Source organism: Rissa tridactyla, chromosome 22, assembly GCF_028500815.1.
Source record: "Rissa tridactyla isolate bRisTri1 chromosome 22, bRisTri1.patW.cur.20221130, whole genome shotgun sequence".
In the NCBI taxonomy this organism is placed as follows: domain Eukaryota; kingdom Metazoa; phylum Chordata; class Aves; order Charadriiformes; family Laridae; genus Rissa; species Rissa tridactyla.
The window spans coordinates 3,312,235-3,336,189 of record NC_071487.1 but is presented as its reverse complement, the minus strand read 5'-3'; the positions used below and the strand labels follow the sequence as shown (position 1 = coordinate 3,336,189).

The 23,955-nt window shown below is 64.1% G+C and overlaps 1 protein-coding gene across 1 annotated transcript; it reads left to right on the top strand.

Annotated features, from left to right (window-relative positions):
* The first annotated feature begins 4,735 nt into the window (after positions 1-4,735).
* Positions 4,736-23,411, top strand: TLE2 (TLE family member 2, transcriptional corepressor). Its single transcript, XM_054182202.1, has 20 exons — positions 4,736-4,817; positions 4,902-4,999; positions 5,666-5,729; positions 7,061-7,105; positions 9,045-9,107; positions 9,333-9,407; positions 9,841-10,018; positions 12,189-12,205; positions 15,044-15,145; positions 15,457-15,501; positions 17,499-17,639; positions 18,726-18,876; positions 20,108-20,268; positions 20,662-20,738; positions 21,070-21,319; positions 21,508-21,755; positions 21,876-22,023; positions 22,117-22,267; positions 22,678-22,754; positions 22,850-23,411. Exons 1-20 carry the CDS (start codon positions 4,794-4,796, stop codon positions 22,955-22,957), a joined length of 2,223 nt encoding a protein of 740 aa, XP_054038177.1. The 5' UTR covers positions 4,736-4,793; the 3' UTR covers positions 22,958-23,411.
* The last annotated feature ends 544 nt before the right edge of the window (positions 23,412-23,955 follow it).

The following is a 23,955-nucleotide window of genomic DNA, read 5'->3' as shown; positions in this document are numbered from 1 at the left end:
GGAATCACCTCTGCCACGTCCCCCTCCCGCTCCCAACCCTCCTCATTTTTTTCAGCCCAGCTTTGCTTGAAACAATGGCCCCGTCCTGCCAGCCAGGAACGCTCCTCCGCGGCGGCGGAGCGGGGGCCTCCTTCCCAATTCATCACTAATGCAGGAACGCCGAGCCCTTCCTGGCTGCAGCCGGCGGGAGATAAAAGCTAAAAGAGGCATCAATAATTAAAAACCACTCAAAGCCGGTAAGTGCAAACAGGAGCCAACGTACAGATCGAAGGCAGCGCCAGAGACGAGCCCGTCAGCTGCTGGGCTGCTCGAAGGGCTCCCGCCTCTCTCTTGCGGGCGTCCCCCCGCCCCATCCCACAGCCCCCCCGGTGACGCGGTGTCCCCGGCACAGCGGAGCGGGGGCTGCTGGGGGCTCTGGATGGGCAAGGCGGGAGAGACCCCCCGCCCCTCAGCTCCCCCCGTTCCTGTCCAGACCCTCAGGGACATGTGGCTTTAAAGAGCAGGTGATGGCACCCGGGGCCTGGCCGTGGGGACCTGCGGTTCGGTGCCAGGAGCGCGGCTCGGCGTGCTGGAGAACCTCGATGTCCGCTACAGCTTTGGCTCAGCTCTCGCTGACTTGCTGCCCGTCCCTTCCCTCGGTTTCCCCGTCACGTTCACAGAATCATAGAATGGTTTGGGTGGGAAGGGACCTTAGAGATCATCTACGTCCAACCCCCTGCCCTGGGCAGGGACACCTCCCACCAGCCCAGGCTGCTCCAAGCCCCGTCCAACCTGGCCTTGAACCCCTCCAGGGATGGGGCAGCCACAGCTTCTCTGGGCAACCTGTTCCAGCACCTCACCACCCGCACAGCAAACAATTTCTTCCTGATATCCAGTCCAGGATGTTCACTCCAGGACGGACTCCAGCCAGGATCGAGACCCCTGTTTGTGCCGGCCGCTGGTGTAAATGCCCAGGGAAATTCCCGTTGTCTGTCTGGGGGTGCCGGGAACCCGGTTCCAAGAGCTCCGCTGAGTTCAAGGCTCCTCATTCAAGCGTGCAAGTGAAAAGCTGAAACCGGGATGGTTTGGAAACATCATGGTCACCTTTGGTCCCTGTTTCCACAGGCCAGGCAAACTGCTTAATTTGGAGAAAATCTGACTCTTCAAAATCTGGTGACCCCGCTTCTGCTCCCCCCACCCCATAACGGTCCCTGCGTGACCCAATAACCCTGTGTGCAACACCCTGCTCTGCCTGGCTGCCAAAAACCCCCACCACGCGCTTAAACCCAACAGACCCCAAATCTGCGTGGGCCCAAAGAGGCTGGTGCAGGGACCGGAGCGTCTCCATCCCAAAGACCGGGGCATCTGAATCCCAAGGAACAGGGCACCTCCATCCCAAATAATGGGGTATCTTCATCCCAAAGAACGGGGCATCTCCATCCCAAAGAATGGGGCATCTTCATCCCAAAGAACGGGGTATTTTCATCCCAAAGAATGGGGCATCTTCTCCATCCCAAAGAACTGGGCATCTTCATCCCAAGGAACAGAGCATCTCCATCCCAAAGAACGGGGTGTCTCCGCTGCCGCGAGGAGCCTGAGGCCGCGTGGGGTCCCAGCTGTGCCACCATCCCTGGTGGTCACCTGCTGGGCCAGCAAAGCTGGACACGCAGCGGCTCTGCGCAGTGAGAGCAGCCCCCTGGGACGCGAGGCGGTGGCACGTGGCTCGTCACCACTGTCCTGCCCGGTGCATGTTTGGAAGGGCTGGAGCTGAGCAGAGCAGACGGGAGAAGGGGAATCCCGGGGGGGTTCAGAGTGGGGCTGGAGGAGGCGCCGCGTGTGCAGGATCCAGCTGCCCCCCCCGCCATAAGCACCTCTGAGGAACGCGACGGTCTCTGTCCTTCACTGTCAGCTCTGGAGATGCGCTGGGTGCTGGAGGCGCAGGGGGAGAGAAATAACTCGCCGTGGGGCACGGAGCCAGGGCAGAGCCGACGCTGCCCTCGCTGGCAAGGGCGGGAGCCACACGTTCGCGTTTTGGGGCGGGAGCTGAAAGGGGAAATCCTCGGGGTAATTCCAGCAGCAGCCACCTGTTTTGCTTGGATGTGGGTTCAAATGGAGCTCCCGAGCGTCCCGAAGCCTGGGTTTGTTCGGTTTCTCCGCTGGTTCCAAACAGAACTGCTGTTTACAGCCCTCGCCCCTCGGTCTGACGCGGGGATTTCAAACGCCCTCGTCCTTTGGGGCTCTTCCAAGCGCTGCCGCTACCGGGCACAAGCGTGTGGCTGTTGCGGGGAGCGGCCGGGCCCCGGCTGTGCATCCGGCACCGGCGGCAGCACCGGGGCTCGGGGTGGCTTTGCTGGGGGAGTCTCAGCCCTCTGCCCGGTACCCCCGCATCCCCGCAGAGGGAGGAGTGGGATCTCTTCCCACTCCTCCTGGATGCGCTGCTGCATCCAGAAGCCCTGGTGGGTGCAAAGGGTTAACCACAGCGGTTTTCTCCCCAGTCCGAGCACTCGCTGAAGCAAATTAATCTCTGGGTTACAGGCTGTCCTGCTCCAGGGCCCGCGTCAATCATTAATGGAGGGTGATGAAGACGCGTGTGACATCCATCATTCCGGAGCTGACTGTTCCAGGTTTACCTGTGTCACTCTCCGAGACAGGAGAGCAGAGAAACTGCCTAAGGAAAAGCGGCAATTTTTGGTAAGGAGTTTGGAAAAACACCGCAAAACATCTTCTGTGCCTCCCCTTCCCTTGAAACACGATCTGGAATGTTTCCAGCTTTTGAAAAAAAACAACTTTCCTTAAATAAAAAAAAAAAAAACCAAACCAAAACCAAACGAACCAACAACTGCCCCAATAAGGCAAACAAACCAAAAATAAATTCTCCCAAGATTTTACATTTGGATTAAAATACGTGTATTCGCATGTGCAGCTACGTGATGTACAAACACTACACAGGCACGGGCAAAAGGAAGGATTTTGGTGGTTTTGGGGCTGAGGTGGGGGCTGGCGGGGCTGGGGCTGGACGGAGCCGGCGGCCCCCCCCCGGGGAGCGTGTGGGGCCGGGGGGGCCCCGAGCCCGGCCAGCGCCACGGGGAGGGTCCCTGTCCCTGTCCCGGTCCCCACCGGTGGCCCCGGGACTGGTAGAGCCCCCGCTATCCCCCCCCTCCCTCCTCGCCCCCGGGACTGGCAGAGCCCCCCCCTCTCTCCCGCAAGCAGCAAGTAAATAACGCGATTAATAAAAGATCAGGCTGAAATGCGGGGCATTAAATATTTAACCCTGTGCCGTGCCCAGGTACAGCTCGTCCCTGCAATATTTAAGGATCGCTCCTCGCCCTCCCTTTACCGTCCCCCAACGCGGTGACCGCGGCGGGACGGGGGCCGGGGAAGGGCCCCTCGTGGTGGTGCTGGGGCTGGCGGGGCCTGGCCGGGGGGCTCGGAGGAGCGCGGGAGGCGGCGGCGCTGGGGCGGCCCGGCCCGGCCCCGGGACCCCCCACGGCAGAGCCCGGGGCCGGGGCTGCCCCGTTCCCCGCGGGGCGGCCGAGCCTCCCGCTTCGGGCCGCCGCCGCCCCACGTTACTTTGAGTGGCAGCCGGCGGCCGGCGCAAGGCCTTGTGGGACGGGTAGTCCGCCCGCCCCGGCCTCCCGCGGCGGGAGCCCCGGCCCGCGGCGGGACCGAGCCGTCCCCGCGCGGAAGCACGGGCGGCGCCGCCGCGGGACCCAGCGGGAGCGGGCGTAACGGGACGGGACGGGCCCAGCCGCCGCCGCCGCGCACGGAACCGCGTGTCTCGAACTACAACTCCCAGCGTACCCCGCGGCGCCGCCGCCAGGGCCGCTGCGGCCCGCTCGCTTCTCATTGGCTTTCCCGTGACGTGGCGTCACGAACCCATGTGGGAACGGGTCAGGGCGATTGGCTGGCGCTGCCGCGGCGGCAGCCAATGGCAGGGGCTCCCAGCGCCGTCGCGGGCCGTGAGGCTGGTTAAGGTGGCGCGGGGCCGCCCGGCGACCCCCGGCTCCTGCTGGGTGAGGGCGGCCGGGCCCGGCTGGGACCCCGCGTCACAGCGCACCGGGGGCCCCGGCTCGGCCGGGCGCTGTCAGGCCGCCTCCGTCTGTGCTCTCGGTGCCCCCGCGCTGCCCCGCCGGCGGCCGGTGCCGTGTCCACCCGGGGCGGCGGCTACGCTCCCGGGGGTGCTCCGGGGGGCGGGGGTGCTCCCGATCCCTAGGGCTGCCGGCGCGGCTCCGCTCCCCTCCGTCCCCGGCTCCGGGACATGCGGGAGGGGGGACCCGGGGCAAGGGAGGGGCCCGGGGGGGCGAGCGGGGCAGCGAGGGCTGGGGCAGCGACACGGCGGACGCCTCCCGGGTGCCTCCGCTCGGCCCCGGAGCGGCGGGTCCAGGCCCGCCCCGTCCCCGGGGACCCCCTCGGTCCCGCGCACCGCTGAGCTGTCGGGGCGGCGCGGCCGCCGCCTCTTCGGGCTGCCGGTTGCCCGGGGGCTGTCCCCCTCCTACCTCCCGCGGGGACGCGCCACCTTAAACGGGCGCCGGCGGACGGGGCGCTCGGGGCCGGCGGCAGCTCCGGGCCCCGCTGGGGCCGCCCGTCCCCGCCCCGCCCCGGCCCCATGGGGGGCGAGCCGAGACCCCGCGCCCCCCACCCGCCCTCCCGCCGGCAGCCGCCATCGCCCCGCCTGAGCCGCCCGCCGCCCCCCCGCCGCCGGCGCCCAGGCGAGCGCCCCCCCAGCGTCCCCGGAGCCCGGCGGGGGCGGGGAGACGGGCGGGGAGCGGGGTCCGGGCAGCGGGGGGTCCGGGGCGGGCGCCCGGGCCCTCAGGATGTTCCCGCAGGGACGGCACCCGGTAAGTCCCGGGGCGGGCGGGCGGCGGGCGGGGCCGGGGCAGCGCGGCGGGGCAGCAGCCGCCAGCCGGGCCGTGTCTCCCCAGACCCCCCTCCAGCCCGGGCAGCCCTTCAAGTTCTCCGTCCTGGAAATCTGCGACCGCATCAAGGAGGAATTTCAGTTCCTGCAGGCGCAGTACCACAGGTGGGGACGGGGGGGGGGGTTGGGACGACCGGGACCCCCCGCCTCGGACGGGGGAGGCGGGGGCGAGGGGTCGGGGGTCGGGAGGTGCCGGGGGGGGGGCTGGAGGTGCCGTGGGTCAGGCAGGGGCGAGCAACGGGGGAAGGGGCGTAACGGGGGCCGAGGGCACGGGGAGAGGGGGATGCGGGCGCAGGGGAGGATTGGGTTCAAACCGGGGGGAATCGGGGCAGGAGAGGGTGGAGAAAGGGGTCCGGGTGAAAGGGGCGCTCCGGGAAGAAGTGGGGGAGGGGGGTGTCAAAGCTGAGGGGCAGCATGAAGCCGTGAGTTGGGGCGGGGGTCCCAAGGGGGAGAGCCCCCACAGCGCGTCTCCCCCACCGAGCTGGGCACAAGGGGACACGGAGGGGACGGCAGCGGTGCTGGGGGAGCGGGGCTCTGGGTGGGCGCGATGGACCCTCCGGGGGGAGCCGGGGCACAGCCGTGGGGTTCGGGTCCCCCAGGGATGGCAACACCTGGGGGTGTGTGACACACACACGCACGCACACCCCCCCAGCCCCATGTGGCTGCTGGGGGGGGCACGACAGGAGATGTGCCGAGCTCGTGGGGGATGGATGTGGGGACTGGGAGGACGGGGTGGGAGATGTGGGTCCCTGAGCGAAACCCTCTTTGCAGCCTGAAGCTGGAATGTGAGAAGCTGGTGAGCGAGAAGACGGAGATGCAGAGACATTATGTCATGGTGAGCCCCCCCCCCCGCCCTGTCCCCCGGCCTCCCCCAGCACGTCGCAGGCCACCACCCTCCGGCGAGGTCCCGGGGCTCCACTCGGCCACTTGCCCCGATGGCCAGTGGCCTCCCTGGGTCACCCCCTGCTGTGGGGTGCCTGGCCTGGGCGATGGGGTGGGGGTGGGGGGGTGTGAGTTAGGAAGGAGTTAATGGTTATTCCTAGCAACCGCTGGCTCTTCTGCTGCTGTCTGCTGCCGCTCAGCAATCCTGCCATGGGTTTTCTCTCTCTTATTTTCTTTTTTTTTTTTTTTTTTGCCTTTTTGTTTGGCCTTTTAAGACGTCTCCCCACTCCTCCCTGTCTCTCTCCCAAGGAGTGGTGACACCCCCAGGCTGGTGTTTTGGTGGGAGGGGGCTGCCTTTAGAAGGAGCAGGGCAGGGCCCCTCCGAAGGCCCCCGACACCGACACCCCCACCCCTGGGCACCAGCCGGAGATGAACAGGGGTGGGGGGAGCTGCTGGAAGGACTGGAAGAGGATGGGAACTGCACAGCTGGAGCAGCATTCCCTCGCCTTCAGCATCCGACATTACCGGCCCCTCTAGGGAAAGGGGGAACCCAAATTATGCTAGCCAAAAGGCAAACGGACCTAAACTTGGGCAACCCCCAGCCCCTGGGTGATGCCAGACCCCTCTGTGAGGCTGGGGGTGTACTGGGCTTTAATGGCATCGCGGGGCACGTTCCTGTCACCCACCGGCTGGGATCCCGTCCCACATCCCGCAGGCTCAGGGATTCCCAGGGCTGCGCTGCTACCTTTGAAGTGGGCTTTGCTGGGGAAGGCAGGTCCTCTGGTCCCCCCCTGCTCCCCGTCCCCAGGGGCGAGGGGACAGGGTCTGCCGCTGTCACCGTGTCCAGAGTCACTCGTGACCGGTGAAAGGTGTAACCCGATGTCGTCTGTGCTTTTGCACGGGCACGGCCACCCATGTGCCGGGGCGGGACGCTGCGTCGGGAGCGGGTCAGGGTTGGGAGTGGGAAGGGACGGGCCAGGACAGGAGGGGACGTTGGGGGGCAGCGGGGCTGGCGTCAACTGAGACAGAAGCTGCGGTGTAATCATCACGGGTGTTCAACGGCCCACGCTGTGGCTGCTCCCTACCCTGCCCCGGGCTGGTGGCTGGTCTCGGCCCACGCTGTGCTGGACAAGCTGTTTCTCGTGGGCTGGGGGGAGAAGGGACCCTCGGCGGAGGGGTTTGGCCGGGGGGAGCGGGGTGGGCTGGCTGCCGAGCCCCTGGCTGGCCACGGGACGGTTGCTCCAGGCGGCTCCTAACCGGGTTGTGTTTTGGTCTTGCTCTCAGTACTATGAGATGTCCTACGGGCTGAACATCGAAATGCACAAGCAGGTAAGTGAGGTGGGGGCCGGGCCGGCAGCAGAGGGTGGTGGGGAAGAGGCCGAGGCGGGGGGGACTTTGTTGGAAAACGATCTCCCGCGTCCCCCTGTGTCTGTAGCGGTGCGGGAGCCGTAGCAGGGCTCTCTGTCTGCGAAGGGGTTCGGCGGTTGTTGGGATGCGTGCTGTTGAGCTCCGGTGGCTGCCCTGGGACAGGCCCTGCCGTCCCCAAGCCCCTCTCGGAGCCCGGCCACGAGCCCCCGCGCACACAGCTCCCGGGGGCCCCTGATGCAGGAGGGAGCCTGGAGGAAACAGCAGGAGCCGGAGCCCAGAGGCAAATGGATTGTCTTTCTTTCTTTTTCTTTTCTTTTCTTTTTTTTTTTTTTTTTAATCCCCTCTTCCTTTCCTGAAGCCGGAGGAGTGTTTTCACCCTTCCCTGGTTCCCCTTTTGTTCCAGCGTTAATTTGCTTTCCCTCTTCAGATTTATCAATCTAGTCATCGCGGGCTCTCTGCCAGGGAAATTAGTTTGGACCAATGCCTGACAAAGTGGCAAGTCAACTGCCATATTCCTCCAGCTGGCTCAGCCCCTTCGAGTTTGCTCCTTTTGTTAGCAGGGAGAGTCGTAGAGCCTGCGAGCACGTTCCTGCCGTCCCCACGTGCACCGAGCTCGGCCGGGACTGGGACCCCAGGGCCGGGACTGGGACCCCGGGGCCGGGACTGGGACCCCGGGGCTGGGACTGGGACCCCGGGGTGGCCCGAGCTATGCGGGGAGACGGAGGCGATGGCCGTGTTTGTTGGGGAGAGGGAACCACCTGGGTCAGGCTCCCGGCTCTGCGTGGGCAGGAGAGGTCCGGAGGGGGGGTGTCTCTGGCTCCCGGGGTCCCGCGGTGACGGGGTGCTGGTGGGCGCAGGGCAGCTCCCCTGGGGCGCCGGCGGCCTTTGAGCGCAGCAGGTGAATGTTCCCTTTGTTCCGTGCCGGCTCCGCGCTGGGTTTGACCTTTCTGCAATGCTGTCAGGGATTGTCGGAAACCTGAGATGCGAAAACACTTCGGAGCAGCCAATCTGCAGTGCCAGGGTGGATTTGCAGCGGGCGGCGGGGGGGCGGGGGATGGAAATCAACTTTTCCCCCGGGAGATGCGGGTTTTCTTTTGGAGAGGCTGGGCTGGAAGCTGCAAGCCCTTCCCTTGGGAAATGCCGCTGATTCCGGTGGGGATGCGGCCGGGCTGTGGGTCTGGCTGTAACCACCGGCTGAGCAGAGGATGCGCCAGGTCCTCTGTGTCCCCTCGCTGCCGCTGGCTGGGCAGGGGGCGGCTACGGGGGAGCTCTGTGGGGGAGCAGGGGCAGGGGGAGCTGCCGGCCGGCCGGGGGCCTTCGGCAGGAGTGGGAGCCGGGATGGCAGAGCAGGTACCACCATCTCTGCTGGCGCGATGCGGAGAGGGCTGAAACTGCGTCCCCCTTGCTCTCCCCTGGCTTGGAGTCCGATGTTCACGGAGAGGAAGGAGCAAGCCGCGCGCCGGTGGCCGGCTGCCAGCGCCTGTGGCTCGGTTCTCCTCCTCCTCCCCCTGCCAGCCTGCCCGCTGGCTGCCAGAGCGGCAGCCCGCAAAGCCAAGATGGGTTTGGGCTGAGCAAAGCCAGCTGGGCTGCGAAAGGACTGACAGCTCGGAGCTGGGCTTGGCCCGGATCCACAGAGGGATTTAGGAGTCGGGTTCCCTCTGTGTGCCTGGGGCAGGGCAGGGGGATGACCTGACAGCCTGGGAGGGTCCCGCAGCCCGGGGCAGAGCCCTCCCTTGGCAGCAGCCTGGGAAATCCCAGCGGGGAGCAGAGGCGGCGGCAGGATTGATGCTGAGCGGGTGGCGGTGGGGGGTTTAACTCCCGGCGGAGGCTGCAGGATGCTCGGCTAGATGGGACGGGGCTGAGCCCTCTCGCCCACCGTGATACCCGCTTCCTCTTTCAGGCAGAGATCGTCAAGAGACTGAGTGCCATCTGCGCCCAGATTATGCCCTTTCTGACGCAGGAGGTAAGGGGGGAGGCAGGGGGGGTGCACCGGATCGCTGGGACTTCTCCTGAAGCCCTCAGGAAGGGGTGAACCTGAGTCCAGCCTGAGCAACTTAGATTTTTCTGGGGGGGAAACCTGTGTGTCTGGGATGGAGGGAGGGAGTCTGGGGTGGCCGGGGCGATGCTGGGCCATGGAGTCCCTCCGGCCAGGAGCGCGGTGTGACCTCCCGGTGCTCTTCCTTGCCAGCACCAGCAGCAGGTCCTGCAGGCCGTGGAGCGGGCCAAGCAGGTGACCATGGGGGAGCTGAACAGCATCGTCGGGGTGAGTGGCACCGTGAAGGCTCCTCCTGCTCAGGGGTCAGACCGTGCGGGGCAGTGATGGGGATCCGGGGTCTTTACTGCTGCCATAAGCCCAGGGCTGGTCCCCTGCGGGGAGGGGGGCTTTGCCACCCTGTCCTGAAGGCAGCGGATGGCCTTTGGGATCCTCCCCGAGCAGGGCAGAGCCACAGCTTGGGCTCCTCTGCCACGTGTTGGGATGGGGTCGGCAGCAGGCAGGAACTCGGGATGCTCTGGGTGGCCGGGGCAGGCGGTGTGACCTGGACTGTGCACCCCCCGCAGCTCTGCTCCCCTCCTCATCCTCGCGTCTCATCCCATCGCGCTTTGCGTCGCAGCTCCTGCAGGAAGCCCGAGGGGTGCCGGGCATGGCTGCGGCCGTCTCCTCCGGGATCTGGGACCATTTGCTCTTTCTCTTTCAGCAGCAGCAGCTTCAGCATCTCTCCCACCACGCGTCCCCCATCCCGCTGACACCCCACCCCTCCGGCATGCCCGGGGCCAGCGGCACCTCGGGGCTCCTGGCCCTCTCGGGGGCATTGATGGCCCAGTCCCAGCTGGCCGCCAAGGAGGACAGAGTGGCCCAGGATGGGGAGAACAGAGGTAAGGGGAAGCGCAGCTGGATTAACCCTTCGGAGGCTGGCGGGGTCGGTGCTGGGCAGCGCTGGGAGGGATCCTGCTGTTTCCCAGGGCTCCCCGATGCCCGGCAGCTGTTCCCTGGGGCCGGGGGGGAGCGGCGAGCGCCGCGAGTGACGGATCCAGCTAATTAAATATCTGCAGCCTCCGGAGGCTGGCTCTGTTTCTGACCAGGGAACGGCTGCCGTGCAGGGACGGTGAGCGGCGGCGGGGGGGGCGGCTGCGTGTGCGCCCCAGACGCTGGGTAGCAGGGCTCTGGGCACTGTGTGAGCACATGTGGGTCTTCGGCTCCCCTGGGGGTTTCCAGTGTGTCAGGGTCCCCTGGCACCACCCTTCCAGCTTTGGGGGGACGACGGGGACATGAGAGCCCCGCCACGGAGAAACCCTCCCTGTTTCCACCAGGTCTGATGCCCGAAGCCAAGACTTTAAAGGAAAAATACTGTTGCAAGCCCCTAAAAATTGTGGGAACCGCAGGTCGGCGGCAAAGAATTGAGAAAGCAGAGCCATATTGCGTGTGTGGTGCCTTGTAAATAGCAGTAATTCCTCATCCTTATGGGTGCCTCCTCCTATCAGGATCACAAAGTGCTTTACAAACATCATCAATATTTAATCCTCGTTAAATCAGTGCTCTGAATGCTACTGGCAGGCCCGGGCCAAATTAATAACGCTACCCAGCTTTGCCGGTGGCTTGTTGCTATCGAAGTGGTGCAGGAAGGAGAAGCCGCTCTGAGCTCGTCCCCTTCCGCAGAGCGCAGGCATCGGGTTATTGCGCTGAGGGGGATGCTGAGGCGCGGGCAGAGGGCTCCGGGCAGCTCCGTGGGTTAGAAACAGGCAGTAAAATTCAGCAGCCGTAGCGACGCTCCTCTGGGAAGGCGCCGGCTGCTCCCCATGTCCCCGGTTCGGGGCCTGCTGGGACGGGACCCAAGGGTAACAGCAAGACTGGGCAGCGGAGGGGTTTGTTGCATTTTTCCTAACGGCGCGGTTTCGCTTCTAAGATTTCAAAGGTGGTGAAAATAGCAGCAGGAAACTGTCCGCGTCTGTTGGGTGCCCCTGTACGCAGGTGTCTGCGGTTTTTGATTCTGCCAGTGTTTCTTTAAGGATGGCCTTCCCCCAGAGGAGAAAAACAAACTCCAGAAAGCGGATAAAAGCGGGCTGTGCTCTGCCTGCCTTAACCCTTAGAGCCCCGAGCAGCCTCTGCCTCCCGCCGCCCAGAGCTGCTCCTTGGCCAGGGCATCCAGCCGTGGCAGAGGGCGCAAAGACACCCGGAATAACGCCTTTAAAAAAAAAAAAAAAATAATAATAATAGTGAAAGGCTACATATGGCTTGGGTTAATCTCAGTCAGCCAGAGCTGGTGTGGATCAGCCCGAGCCAGGGCTGAGGGGCCGGTGGCTTCGTGCTGACCGTATTCTTGGAGCAGCTGCCGGCATGGGGTGTCCCTCATCTCCTGGTACCCACCTGCCTCCTGCCGCCAGCAGAGACTGGGACGGGTTTGTCCCCATGCGATCGTTCGGAGTGAAAATCAAGCGGGGAGGGGTTGCTAGACCCCAGCCCGTAACTTCGCGCTTGGGGTTGCAGCAAATGCCTGGCACTTCTTCCCCGAGCTTAGGGAGGGGAGACTTGTTTTGTTGGGCACGTAAAAAAACCCTTGGCGGGTTTCCAAGCCGGCCTTTTTAGCATGGCTTCCTAAGGAAATAGGATGGGTGTGATTCAGGAGGTCTCAGCTGGCCGACCGGCTCGTCCCCTCCTGGCAGCCTTGGACCTGTCGCCGTGTCCAGGGAAGAGATTCCCGAGCTGGACTGAATTTCTTGAGAGTAGGTGGGTGGATAGAGATTCCCCCTGCTTCCCTGAGGAGAACTGGTGTGCTCACCTCCTATTAGACATCAGAGAATCCATGCTGCAGATGGGCAAAGTGGGATAATCGGGTGGGAATCTTTTTTCAGCCTGCTGTCTCCTCCTGCGTTCCCTGCTGTGTCCCCCTCTCCTCCCTACCCGGTACGTGGGGCACAACCTCCGCATTAATGGCTTCTTCCTCTCCTCCCCTCTGCCTCGCTGGACACCGACCTGCCCGGACGCTCTCCCTGCTGCCGCCGACACCGACCTGCCCGGACGCTCCCCCTGCTGCTGCCTGGGCTCCAGAGCGCACCCCAAGCCGGGTAAGTCACACCATCGTGCCTGGCTCTGGCCGGGCCAGTGGCCACAGCTGGCCCCAATGGGCGGGCAAGTGGACCCGGCAGCCCCCGAGTCACTTTGAGCATCTCCAGGGCGCTCCGGGCAGGAGGCAGAGCCAGCTCCTGGGAAGGGCGGCGGGTGCTGGGGGAGCCTGGCTGTTGGGGGGACACTGGGGCAGTGGTGGGCTCGGCTGTGGGGACCCCGGTGACCGGAGCCGGGGCTGGCAGCCGGGCGGGTGCAGGGATCGCGTCTTCTGCAGGCACCGCAGCCGGCTCCCTCGGCAAGCGCCCGCAGTAGGGCTTGCAGGAATGTTTTGTTTCCTGACCCTTTCAAAGCAAACAGCCCTGAGGTGGCCGAGCTGTCCTCTGTCTGGTGGCAGCGGCAGGGACTGGGGTCTCCATCACGCACCGGGGACCACGTTGGGGTTGTGGGTCTCCCTGGGGACGGAGGCAGTGCTGTGGGCAGAGCAGGTCCACGTTGTTCTCTTGGCACCCTGCTCCCCTTCTGCTGTGGGCTCCAGGTCTCCTACCGGGTGCTTCTGATGCGCGGGCTCCTTTCCAGCACCTCCCACCCCAGCTTGAGGGGTAAGGGCAGTGGACGTCTCCCCCTGTCACCGCGAGTCGCCTTTCGAGGCTGCCTGTGTTTGCACACAAGGTGACTGGGGCAACTGGCTCCCAGCACTGACCTTCCCCTGGGCACTGAGTTTGCAAGGGCTCAGCGTGGCAAGAATCACACAGAATCACAGAATCATAGGGTTGGAAGGGACCTCTGGAGATCATCTCCTCCAACCCCCGGCCACAGCAGGGTCACCCACAGCAGGTGGCACAGGAACGCGTCCAGGCGGGGTTGGAATGTCTCCAGAGACGGAGACTCCCCCACCTCTCTGGGCAGCCTGTGCCAGGGCTCTGCCACCCTCACAGCAAAGAAGTTCCTCCTCGTCTTGAGATGGAACTTCCCATGGTCAAGAAGGTAGGGGCAAGCCATGAGGCTGGGGGTAAGGGGGGAGAGGGGCTTGGGGCAGCTCTGCCCTCTCCCGCAGGCAGTGCCAAGTCTCTGGATTTGGGCAATTCTGGGGTCATTCCTCTTTCCCAGTGGAGCTGAATGTGTTTGCGTAGGGATGTCGGGGAGCCCAGGAGAACACCTGACCAGAGGATGTAAGACAGAGGGGCTCTGCGTATTGTAGCCCCCGCTCACTTTGCTGGCTTGGGCAGAATGTGTTTGCCTTTGCGTTTTGTAGCCGAAGCTTCTGGGCCACCTCAATTCGGAGTCTTTGCTGATGTGAGGATCTAAAGGTCGAGGGCTGCTCCCAAAATAACCGACCCTGTCCTTTTCAAGGAGTTTCCAGTATAGGAAACAGGCTGAACGGGTCTCCTTACCTAAGCCCAGTGCTGCCAGCCCCTCTGCAACCCTTGGTTGCACCCTCCTTTTAAGATGCCCCCCAGCCTGTCGCGAATCCCAGCTCTGTGACTCCCTTCCCAGGCTCTGTGGCTGCAGTGAACCAGAGCTCCAGCTCCTGGCGCAGGCAGGGCAAGGAAGGGTTAATGAGTCCCTCTGTTTGGGAGCAATTGGGATTGATCTTCCTAGGCTTGCAGTCAGGTGGGAGAGGAGGAGAAAGGCTCTGGTCGCTGTGTTGTGCAGGATGGATCGCCCCTGTGATCCCATGGGATGTGGGTTCCTCCTCCAGAGACCACCCAGGGGACAGGGAGCATCCTTTCTGCTCCGTGGTTGTATGTGACGAGGCTCTTAATCCTACTGTGCTGGAAACAATTGGCCGTGTGGGAGCCCTAGGATGGGGCTTTTTCTTCCTGACCCCCGGCGCGATCTCCCGGGAGGGTCGGGGAGCCGTACCCCAGAAACTGCCCCAGCCCAACACCCCGGCTGCTCTGGGAGGACGGGCAGCCTCCCCGGTCACAGCGTTGGCCTGGTGTTCCTCTGCGGGGGGCTGTGGGTGGGCAGGCACCACTTGATTGCATTATCATCCTCCTCCGAGCAGCAAGCGTTAGCGGGCGGGGAGGAGCGGGAGGGGATTTGAGACACCCCCGCGGCTGCTGGCAGCATTTCGGGGAAGGGACGTTCGTCCTCCTCGGCTCCATCCTGCTTCCCAGCCCGCCAGCTGCTGCAGCGGCGGGGTTAAGGCGAAGTAAACACGGGCTCCGATGGGGATTTTCCACTCCGCCATGGCTGGTTATCTCCCCAGGGGCGGATCTGCTCTCCAGCCGCGCTCTGCCGGGGATGCTGCTTCGCTCGGCTCCTGGCAGGGCCGAGGGCAGGCGGCTGGCTCGGGGAGAGGGATGGCGTGTTGGGACTGCACCCTAAAAGCACGGCTGCCTTCCGTCCACACTAGGGCACCGCCGGCAGCCAACCCCCAGGGACAGCCCCCACCCTGCATCCCTTCTCTCTGCCCCATCAGAGCCGAAGGGATGAATTTGGGCTAGAACCCAGGGGTCTGGAAATGTCTTCCCCAGCCTTGCCTAAAGCACCAGGCTCAACCCCGTCTCTGCCGCCAGGTAAATTCGGATCTTAGAGGACTCTAAGCCTGGGTGTAGGGGATGCCAGTAAGGGGATGCCACAGGTATCTGCACAGCGGGGGGAGAGTTGTGCCTCCCTCTTCGCCCCGACACCCGCTTGGTGCAGGAAGGGGACCCCTGTCCCCCAAACTGCCTGTGGCACAGATGGCACCGGTAGCTGGCTGGGTGCTGGACACTGGCTGGGTGCAGCCAGCAGCACCGGGAAGTCTCTTCCAGAGAGGAAACGGGGCCGGCAGGGCTTTGGGGGCTGCCCGCTCTGCCCCCCCCAGCTCACACGCTTTCCTCCCCCCTCAGAGCGTTTCTGCTTCCCCTCCCGAGAGCCCGCAGGACGAGGAGCGGACGGGAGGCGCGGAGCTGAAGCGGAAGCGGGAGGAGAAGGACCTGCCTGGGCATTATGTGAGTGCACCGGGAGCATGGCGGTGGGAGGCGGGACGGGGCCCTGGAGGTGGCTGCGGAGCTCCTGTGCTGGGTGCGGAGGGCTGGGATCCTGTGAAAAGAAATGGAAGAAAATTAAGAGTCCGGGGGAGGCCCCTGAGGCAGAGGGTTGAGTCGCTGCCTGCGGGGGCATGGTGTTGGTCCATGAGAAGCGATGTGCAGGGGAAAATGGGATCTCTCCACTGGCCCGAGTCCAGTGGGGCAGAGCCAGGAGCGTGGTCCAGCCTCTCCCACCCCCAACTGAGCCTTTCTGGGTTTCTCCCCCCTTGCAGGATAGCGATGGGGACAAGAGCGACTACAACCTGGTGGTGGATGAGGTAAGCCCACAACCTTCATGGCGTGCTGATGCCTTGCAGGGCGTCCAGCTCGAGCTGTAGTCATCAGGTTTAGGACTCTGGTTCCCGAGGTTTGTTAGGTTCCAGGTCGTTACCGCTGGGCAGGAGCAGGACACGTGCCAGCCTTGCTCTGATGTGTTCATGCCAGCCATGGCTGATGCCGATTCACAGCGCTGCGGGTTGAAGGTTGTGCCAGCCAGGGCTCGGCTGTGCCAGCGGTAGACTTGGCTCTGCTTCACAATCCTGTTTCAGCCCCGCTCCTGTAGCATCCCATATGGGGAGGCTGATAAGCTGGGATGAGAGCCCCGGGGAGCTGGGCTTAGAATCATAGAATCGACGTGTTGGGTCGGAAGGGACCTCTGAAGGCCATCCCGTCCAACCCCTGCAGCGAGCAGGGACAGCTTGAACTAGATCAGGTCGCTCAGAGCCTCATCCAGCCTGGCCTTGAATGTCTCCAGGGATGGGGCCTCCACCCCCTCTCTGGGCAACCTGGGCCAGTGTCTCACCACCCTCAGGGTAAAGAACTTCTTCCTCATGGCTGATCTAACCCTGCCCTGCTCTAGTTTAAACCATTGTCCCTCGTCCTATGGCTCCATGCCCTTGCAAACAGCCCCTCCCCAGCTTTCTTGTAGGCCCCCTTCAGGGACTGGGAGACCGCTATAAGGTCTCCCTGGAGCCTTCCCTTCTCCAGGCTGAACCCCCCCAGCTCTCTCAGCCTGTCCTCACAGCAGAGGGGCTCCAGCCCTCGGATCATCTTCATGGTCCTCCTCTGGCCCCACTCCAACAGCTCCATGTCCTCTTGTGCTGAGGGTTCCAGAGCTGGACGCAGTGCTCCAGGTGGGGTCTCCGGAGAGCGGAGCAGAGGGGCAGAATCCCTTCTCTCGATCTGCTGGCCGCGCTTCTGTTGATGCAGCCCAGGATGCTTCATGATCCCGTTTCAGCCCCTCTCCTGTAGCATCCCATATGGGGAGGCTGATAAGCCGGGATGAGAGCCCCGGGGAGCTGGGCTTGCTGCTGGCAGCTCAGGCGCACGGAGGTGGCGGCGGCGGGCAGGGATGCCGGGCTGCAGGAGCGCCCGCAGCACAACCCCCGGCCCTGCCAGCCCCATCCGGGCGGCCACGAACGGTGCCTGGCCTCGGAGCAGCCTTGGTTTTAACACCCCAAGCCCGTGTCCCTGTCTCAGTGCGGGGGGAATGCTGAATTTCAGCCTCTTGCTGCCAAACTGCCAGGTGCTTCTGGTACAACCTTCCCCGACCACCAAGGCACGTACTTTATCCCAACCCCAGCTATTCTTGGCAGAGATGATGTTTTGGGGGACATCCCTTTTCCTCCCCTCCAAGACTGGGGGAAGGGATAACACAAGTGATTTTTTTTTTTATATATATATATATATATATATATATATATATATATATATATATATACTTTTTTTTTCCCTTCTGATAATTCCCATGAAAATACAAGCCCTGAAGGGAACATCGGCGGGGTTTTCCGCAGAAAATGACACTTATAAAAACTGCTCGTCGGTGTAATTATGGTGATAAAAATCACAGCCCTAATTGAACGGTTGTCGGAGTGCAAGAGCTGAAGGGTGGCCTTGCCTCTGAGATGGTGACAAGGGGCTGCCAAGAGGCCCTTTCTCGGTTCCTCGGGTGCGCTGGTCGCCATCCCTCCTTGTGGAGGCGTCCGTGGTCACCAGCGTCCTCCGAATCTGCTGTCTAATTTTGTTCAAAGATTAAAATCGAGGAGGTTTCTCATCCAGGGGATGGTGGAGGAGAGTTGATGCCTCTCAGTGAACGCTCCTCATTAATGATGCTCAGACAGACGCGGGGCGGCAGGTGGCTGGACGAGCCACGCGCCCATCAGATGGGGGCTTGATGGTCCCCGCTGGGCTCCGGTCCGGGGGTGGCTCTCCAGGCCTGCCCTCCCGTGCAGGGGGATCGGGGATCCCACTCGCCAGAGACCTGCTCTTCCCCCAGGACCCCCCCTCGGAGCCCGGCAGCCCCGGCCACACACCCAGCAGCCGGCTCCCGTCAGCCGGCCAGGAGATGCCCGAGAGCCCTGCCTCCATCGCCTCCAGCCGGAGCACGACGCCCCTCAAGCCGAAGGACCAGAGTCTGGTAGGGAGCGGCGTGGGCAGCGGGACCGGGGACGTGGCCCTGAATTTCTCTGTGTGGCCCATCGGCCGCAGCCCGAAGTGGGGCGAGGAGTTGCTGGTGCCGGGTGCCTGGTACCCCCCGCCGGCCTCCGCAGCACGGGGAGCAGGGTCCGTGCCCTCGGAGCGGGGGGATAACCGTGGGCTGGGCAGAAGCCTGGCTCTGCGGGTATTTTCCATCCAGCTGCCTGCAGGATTCCCCAGAGCTGCTCTCAGCAATCGATTCTTTTATTTTTCTTTTTTTTCTTTTTTTTTTTTTTTTTTTTCCCCTCTCCCCTTCCTCCTTGCCAAGCGCCAGCCCCGATGCTCAGATTGAAACATCAGCGTGCGGGAAGGGGGAGGGAGGTTTCTGACAATCCTCATCCCTCCCGGCACCATGGGGACCAGGGCGATGCATCCCGCCATCCCGGGGTCAGGAGCCGGCCGGGGGCCGCGGGAGCAGCGAGTGGCGGCTCCCGGCACAATCGGATTAGAGCAGACAAAGCGCCCTGAGCAATCTGCCAGCGCAGCACGGAGCTTTTTCTCTGTTATTAATTTTTTTTTTTTTTTTTTTTCCCCTCCTTTGCTGGTGTCGACAAAATCCCCAGGCAGAAAAAGAGGAAGGAATAGGAGAGGCAAGAAAAAAGAAAGGCATGAAATGGCTGTGGGGATCAGAGGGGACGGTTGGTCCCAGGTGTCCCACTGCTGCTCTGTGAGGCTGGGGACGGGGGTGTCCCCCCCCCCCACAAGGGTGGTTTCAGGCGAGGGAGCAGCAGATCTCTGTGTAATGGCCCCCCCCGGGCCCCGTGCTGATAGCAGGATGCTGTAGGGGTGCGGAATTGGGGTATTTCGGGGTGACCAGGGCTTGCATTGGGCATTTGCACCCGGGGGGAGTGGAGACGTGGGGCTCCCTCCATGCTGTGGGGAGGGTGTGGGGGGCAAAGGAGGAAGGGAGTGGGGTTCGGGCCCATGACAGCCGCATCCCCGTCCAGCTCTCGGTGCCTGCTGCTCTCCCGGTGGCTCGGGGCTGCGGGTGTGCGGTGCTGGGGGTGGGTTTTCCCCCACCGCTGAGGCTGCTCTGCCCCGCAGACCGACCCCCCCCGCCGGCGCTCCCTCCTCCAAGCCCCCGGCTGCCTCCTCGTCGCCCCGCGACTCCCCCGGGCCCAGCTCGGCCGCCCCGCTCCGGCCGCCCCCCGCCAAGGCACCGGCCACCGACGGCATCAGTGAGTGTGGGGGGACGCAGGGGTGTCGCGCTCTGCGGCTGGGGCGAGGGGAGGGGAGGCAGGACACGCTCTCCCGTCAGCAGAGCTTGGGGGGGGGGACACACACGTTTTGTGCCACGTAATCAGATGTATCGACCGCAGCCAACACGTGCACCTACGTGCCGTTACCGTACCCGACTGCCGACGCTTTCCTGGCAGGCTCAGACCCGCCGGAGGTGCTGTGCGGATGCGCGGAGCTCCTCGCTACAGGAGGGGGTGGGTGTTTTGTCTGGAGAGCGTAGTTTTTTTTCCCTGACAAGCTGCCATTTTGCTCTTGCTACGTGCAGCCGGGGGTAGGAGGGGTGGCCGAGTGCCACCACGGAGGGGTGCAGGAGGTCAGGACGCGGCCGGTCTCCCTGTGCAGCTGAGGGTCTCCATAGGGATGAGGGTCTCCATAGGGATGAGGGTCTCCATAGGGATGAGGGTCTGCGTGCGCTGGGTGCTGCGGGGACCCTGGGTGAGATCCAGCTGCCCCAGGAGCCCCGGTCGGTGGCTGCCACCTTCTGAAAGCACAGGGGAGGTGGGGTTGAGCGCTCAGTGGTGGTTGACGGTGAACTGGTCATGCCCCCCCCCCACCCCCCGCTCCTTTTCCTGCTTCAGTTTCCTTCAAAACATTTGGGGAAGCCTTGGGAAGAGGTCTCGGGAACAGCTTGGTCACCGTCTAGCCAAAGGGACCAAAAGGTGATGGGAGCAGGACAGCTAGCCCCAGGGAGAAACAGAGCCAGGACTGGAGATGTTAAACCCTTGCCTGGCTCGAAAATTACGGTGGTTTAGCAAAAATTGAATTGGAATCGATTTCAATAAACCATGGAAACCCTGGAGGTCGAGCCACTTAGCCATCAACTGCGAGTAATTCGGCCTGGCCGAGTCTGAAGAGGCGTTGGCAGCAGAGCTGGGGGTCACCGTGGGTTAGCGGCTGGGCTCTGGTGCATCCCGTGGAGGGATGGAGCCGTTTGGTGTCCCGGGCTGGATCTGCATCCCACATCCGTGACCGACCGACCCCTCTCCTTTGGTCTTTGACTTCCAACCCATGACCTGTCTGCCCTCCTCCTCGTCCGCTGGTTTGTGCTGGGTTTGGCTGGGCCCTGCGCGGAGGCGATGCTGCCCGGCTTCAGGGCCAGCTGCCCTTTTCCCTCGGGGGACGCTCACACCCCTTGGCCAGGGCAACGAGCGGGGGTCTCTCCTCCTGCAGCTCTCCGCAGCCCGCTGAGCGTGTCCAGCCCCTACGCGTCCTCCTTTGGGATGGTGCCTCACGCCACCCTCAACGGGGAGCTCCCAGCCCCCAGCATGTACATGGGCATCCACCTCTCGCCGCAGGTCAGCGGCGCCGTGATGTACGGCCGCTCCCCAATGGTAAGTCGCCGAGCGACGGGCCCAATCTGCCGTGTTGGCTCTGCCGCCTGTCCCCTGATGTCCAGGGCACGCACCGTCCCCACCGTGCACCCACGGTGCTGCAATGAGCTCGAGCTGGGGGTGCAGCCATAGGAAGGGCTCCCTTCTGGAGGTGGCCGGGCTGTGGGGCCGGTGGAGGCTGCCAAGGTCTCCACGTGGGTCCTGCTGGTGTGTGGCTGTGTCTTTGGGAGCCCATTTTGGCCTGTGTCACTTGCATGCGGGGGAAGCAGAAGCAGGGACCTTGTGCAGGGCTGGGCTGGCAGCGTCCTGGGGGATGCAGGGCAGGAGCCAGCCTTCGTGTCCCCTCCTGGGGTTTTGGCACTTTGGTCACCCTGTGCCCTTTGCCTCGTGCAGGTGGCTTTTGAGTCGCACCCTCACCTGAGGGCTTCCACCATCTCATCTTCACTCTCCACCATCCCCGGAGGGAAACCGTAAGTGTGGCCACACACAGGGGGGGCTGCAGGGAGGGTGGGCAGCACGGGGTGGGTGCCGGGGTGGGGGTCTCCCTCCCCACGGCTCATTTCTACACCCAGCAGGTGTGGGGCAGGGCTGGAGTTTCGCTGCACTTCTGAGTCCAACCCTCTCTTCTCGTTCTGGGCAGCTGGTGGTAACAAGGAGCTGGTTAATTATATCCCTCATTAACCAGAGTCCACCGGGCACCTTCCATCTGCCTCGAGCGTGGCTAACGGGAGAGGTCGGCTCCCCCACTCGGGCTTCACACGGGGGGGGGGTTGGTCAGTCCTGTCTTCTGCTCCCTTCCAGCGCCTACTCCTTCCACGTCAGCGCCGACGGGCAGATGCAGCCCGTGCCTTTCCCCCCCGATGCCCTCATCGGCTCCGGCATCCCCCGCCACGCGCGGCAGCTCCACACCCTGGCCCACGGCGAGGTGGTCTGCGCCGTCACCATCAGCAGCTCCACGCAGCACGTCTACACCGGGGGCAAGGGCTGTGTGAAGGTGTGGGACGTGGGGCAGCCGGGCACCAAGACGGCCGTGGCTCAGCTGGACTGTTTGGTAAGGAAGAGGAACAGAAGGGCGTTGTGTGGGAGCTGGGAAGAAGGGGAATGTGCCCCCGTTACAACGGAGGGGGAGAGAGGGTCCTTTCATGTCTGTGATGAGAAAAGGAGGTCCCTCTCCCGCATCCCCCGTGCACTGACCAGCTCCTCCTTCCACTCACCCCGTCCCCTCTAATCCCAATTCAGAACCGCGACAACTACATCCGCTCCTGCAAGCTGCTCCCCGACGGCCGCAGCCTGATCGTGGGGGGGGAGGCCAGCACCCTCTCCATCTGGGACCTGGCGGCCCCCACGCCCCGCATCAAGGCTGAGCTCACCTCCTCTGCCCCCGCCTGCTACGCCCTGGCCATCAGCCCCGACGCCAAAGTCTGCTTCTCCTGCTGCAGCGACGGCAACATCGTGGTGTGGGACCTGCAGAACCAGACCATGGTGAGGTGAGCCCGGGGCAGGGGCTGGTGGCACAGGGCAGGAACGTTGGGGGGTGGGAATGCTGGCAACTGAGCTGCCACCCCTGATGGCCGTGCCCTCGCCCTCTCCGTCCCCCTCTTTCCCAGGCAGTTTCAAGGCCACACGGATGGTGCCAGCTGCATCGACATCTCCAACTATGGCACCAAGCTGTGGACGGGGGGGTTGGACAACACGGTGCGGTGCTGGGACCTGCGGGAAGGGCGTCAGCTGCAGCAGCACGACTTCAGCTCCCAGGTCGGGGCTGGGGCCGGCCGGGCGCTCCACGGGGGGGCCGCTGGGACCTGCCAACCGGTGCCTGACCCTGCTCTGTCATGTCCCCCCCACCAGATCTTCTCCCTGGGCTACTGCCCCACGGGAGAGTGGCTGGCGGTGGGCATGGAGAGCAGCAACGTGGAGATTCTGCACGTCACCAAACCCGACAAGTACCAGCTGCACCTCCACGAGAGCTGCGTCCTCTCCCTCAAATTCGCCTCCTGCGGTAGGCAAGAGCTGTGTGTTCCGCTGGGGCTCTGTCGGCTTTGGAGCAGGGGGCTGCTCCCTTCAGCCCCACACGGGTCCTTTTGGTTCCCCCCCGGCCCCGTGCTCAGCCCCCCTGAACGGAGTCCCAGGGCTCGTTGTGCTGGGGGCAAGCGCAACCTCCAGTAGCCAGCCCGGTCGTGCGTGGGTGCTGGTGGTATCCCTCCGAGAAGGGGCTTCCATGGATGCACTCTCAGCTCCGTTGTCCCGGGACTGCCCTTTGTGTTCCTTAAAACGGCCCCTTGGCTACCGCGCGGCACAGCCCTCGCCTTCTCGTCCCCACCTGGGCACGCTTTGCTGCAGTAATCCGCCTGTCGGGCGTAGTTTGGTGACACCGTGCTCCTCCTTTGTCCCTTCTTGTCCCTCCTCCAGGGAAGTGGTTCGTGAGCACGGGGAAGGATAACCTGCTGAACGCCTGGCGGACGCCCTACGGAGCCAGCATCTTCCAGGTGGGGAGAAGGCATTTGGCGGAGCGGGGCAGGGGGGAATGAGGGCGGCTTCAGCCAACGGCGCTGCCCTCACCCGCCGCCTCTCTCATCTCCAGTCTAAAGAGTCCTCCTCGGTGCTGAGCTGTGACATCTCCATCAATGACAAATTCATCGTTACGGGCTCTGGTGACAAGAAGGCCACAGTGTACGAGGTGGTGTACTGAGGTCCCATCGCTCCCTGGCCCTTGTCCATCGGGGAAGGGGCCAGGTCTTGCCCAAAGCCGCTGGGGCTGGCGGAGGCCTCCCAAGCTGGTCAGCCTTCCCTCAGCCCGGCTCTCCTCCTCCTCCTCTTCCTCCTTTTAGCCCCCAGACCAAGGTGTGGGCTGCGGCCCCGCTCCCCGCCCGGGGCATCATGGAGGTGAAGGGCAGCTGGAGGCGAGCGCTGGTCGGGGCCAGGCATCCCCCAGGGTGGGCTGGGGCTGGTCGGGGGGGTCCTGGGTCTGTCCCTTGTAGGGGGAGGCAGCGAGCCAGGGCCAGGAGTGACTGAGGTAGCGTTGCTCCTGAAATAACTGCTACTGACTTAATGGCCCCCCCCTTTTCTGCTGCGGAAACAGCTGTAAATTATCAGTAAAGAAATGTATTTAATTGTGTTTTCAATCCCTTACTAATAAAAAGGAACAAAAGAGCAGCTGGTCTGATGGTGGGCCCCGAGGCGGGGGTGTGGGGGGGCTGATCTCACTGCAGGACCCATGGAAACCCGTCCGGGGGAGCCGACCACCAGCCCCGGATCCCCTGCAATGGCGCCCCATGGAGCCGGGGGCTCAGCCCCCTCCCTCAGCCACAGGTGGGGGGCACAGGGTCCTACCCCAGGAGGGGACAGAAGCGGGACCTGCTCCCATCCCGCAACCCCTCGTGGCTACAGAGCGAGGGACGCCTTCCCCAGCCACCGCTGCCCCCCCACCATCGCTCCCGGGCCGTGGTGGCCATGGCACCGGTTGGGTGACCAAGTGCAGCGGGGGAGAGTCCAGGAGTGGCCCCCACCTGCCTTGGCCACGGCAGCCCCACGGGTAGCTCGGGGCAGGATAGTGCGAGCTGGGCCTCAGGGCAGGAGCACGCTGTGGCCACGGCTACCGCACTGTGGCTTCCCCGTGTGCCGGCCAGCCCTGGCCACTGCCGGCCGGCCGCGCTCCAAGGTTCTGAGCGGCAGCCCTGGCGCCAGGCC

What these genes read in the sequence shown, in the direction of transcription:
- TLE2 (XM_054182202.1), top strand. Translation starts at nt 4,794, where the DNA reads ATGTTCCCGCAGGGACGGCACCCG. An exon ending in TGCCCTTTCTGACGCAGGAG is followed by an intron (nt 9,108 to 9,332) that starts GTAAGGGGGGAG and finishes CTTCCTTGCCAG; the next exon opens with CACCAGCAGCAGGTCCTGCA. An exon ending in AGCACGACTTCAGCTCCCAG is followed by an intron (nt 22,024 to 22,116) that starts GTCGGGGCTGGG and finishes CCCCCCCACCAG; the next exon opens with ATCTTCTCCCTGGGCTACTG.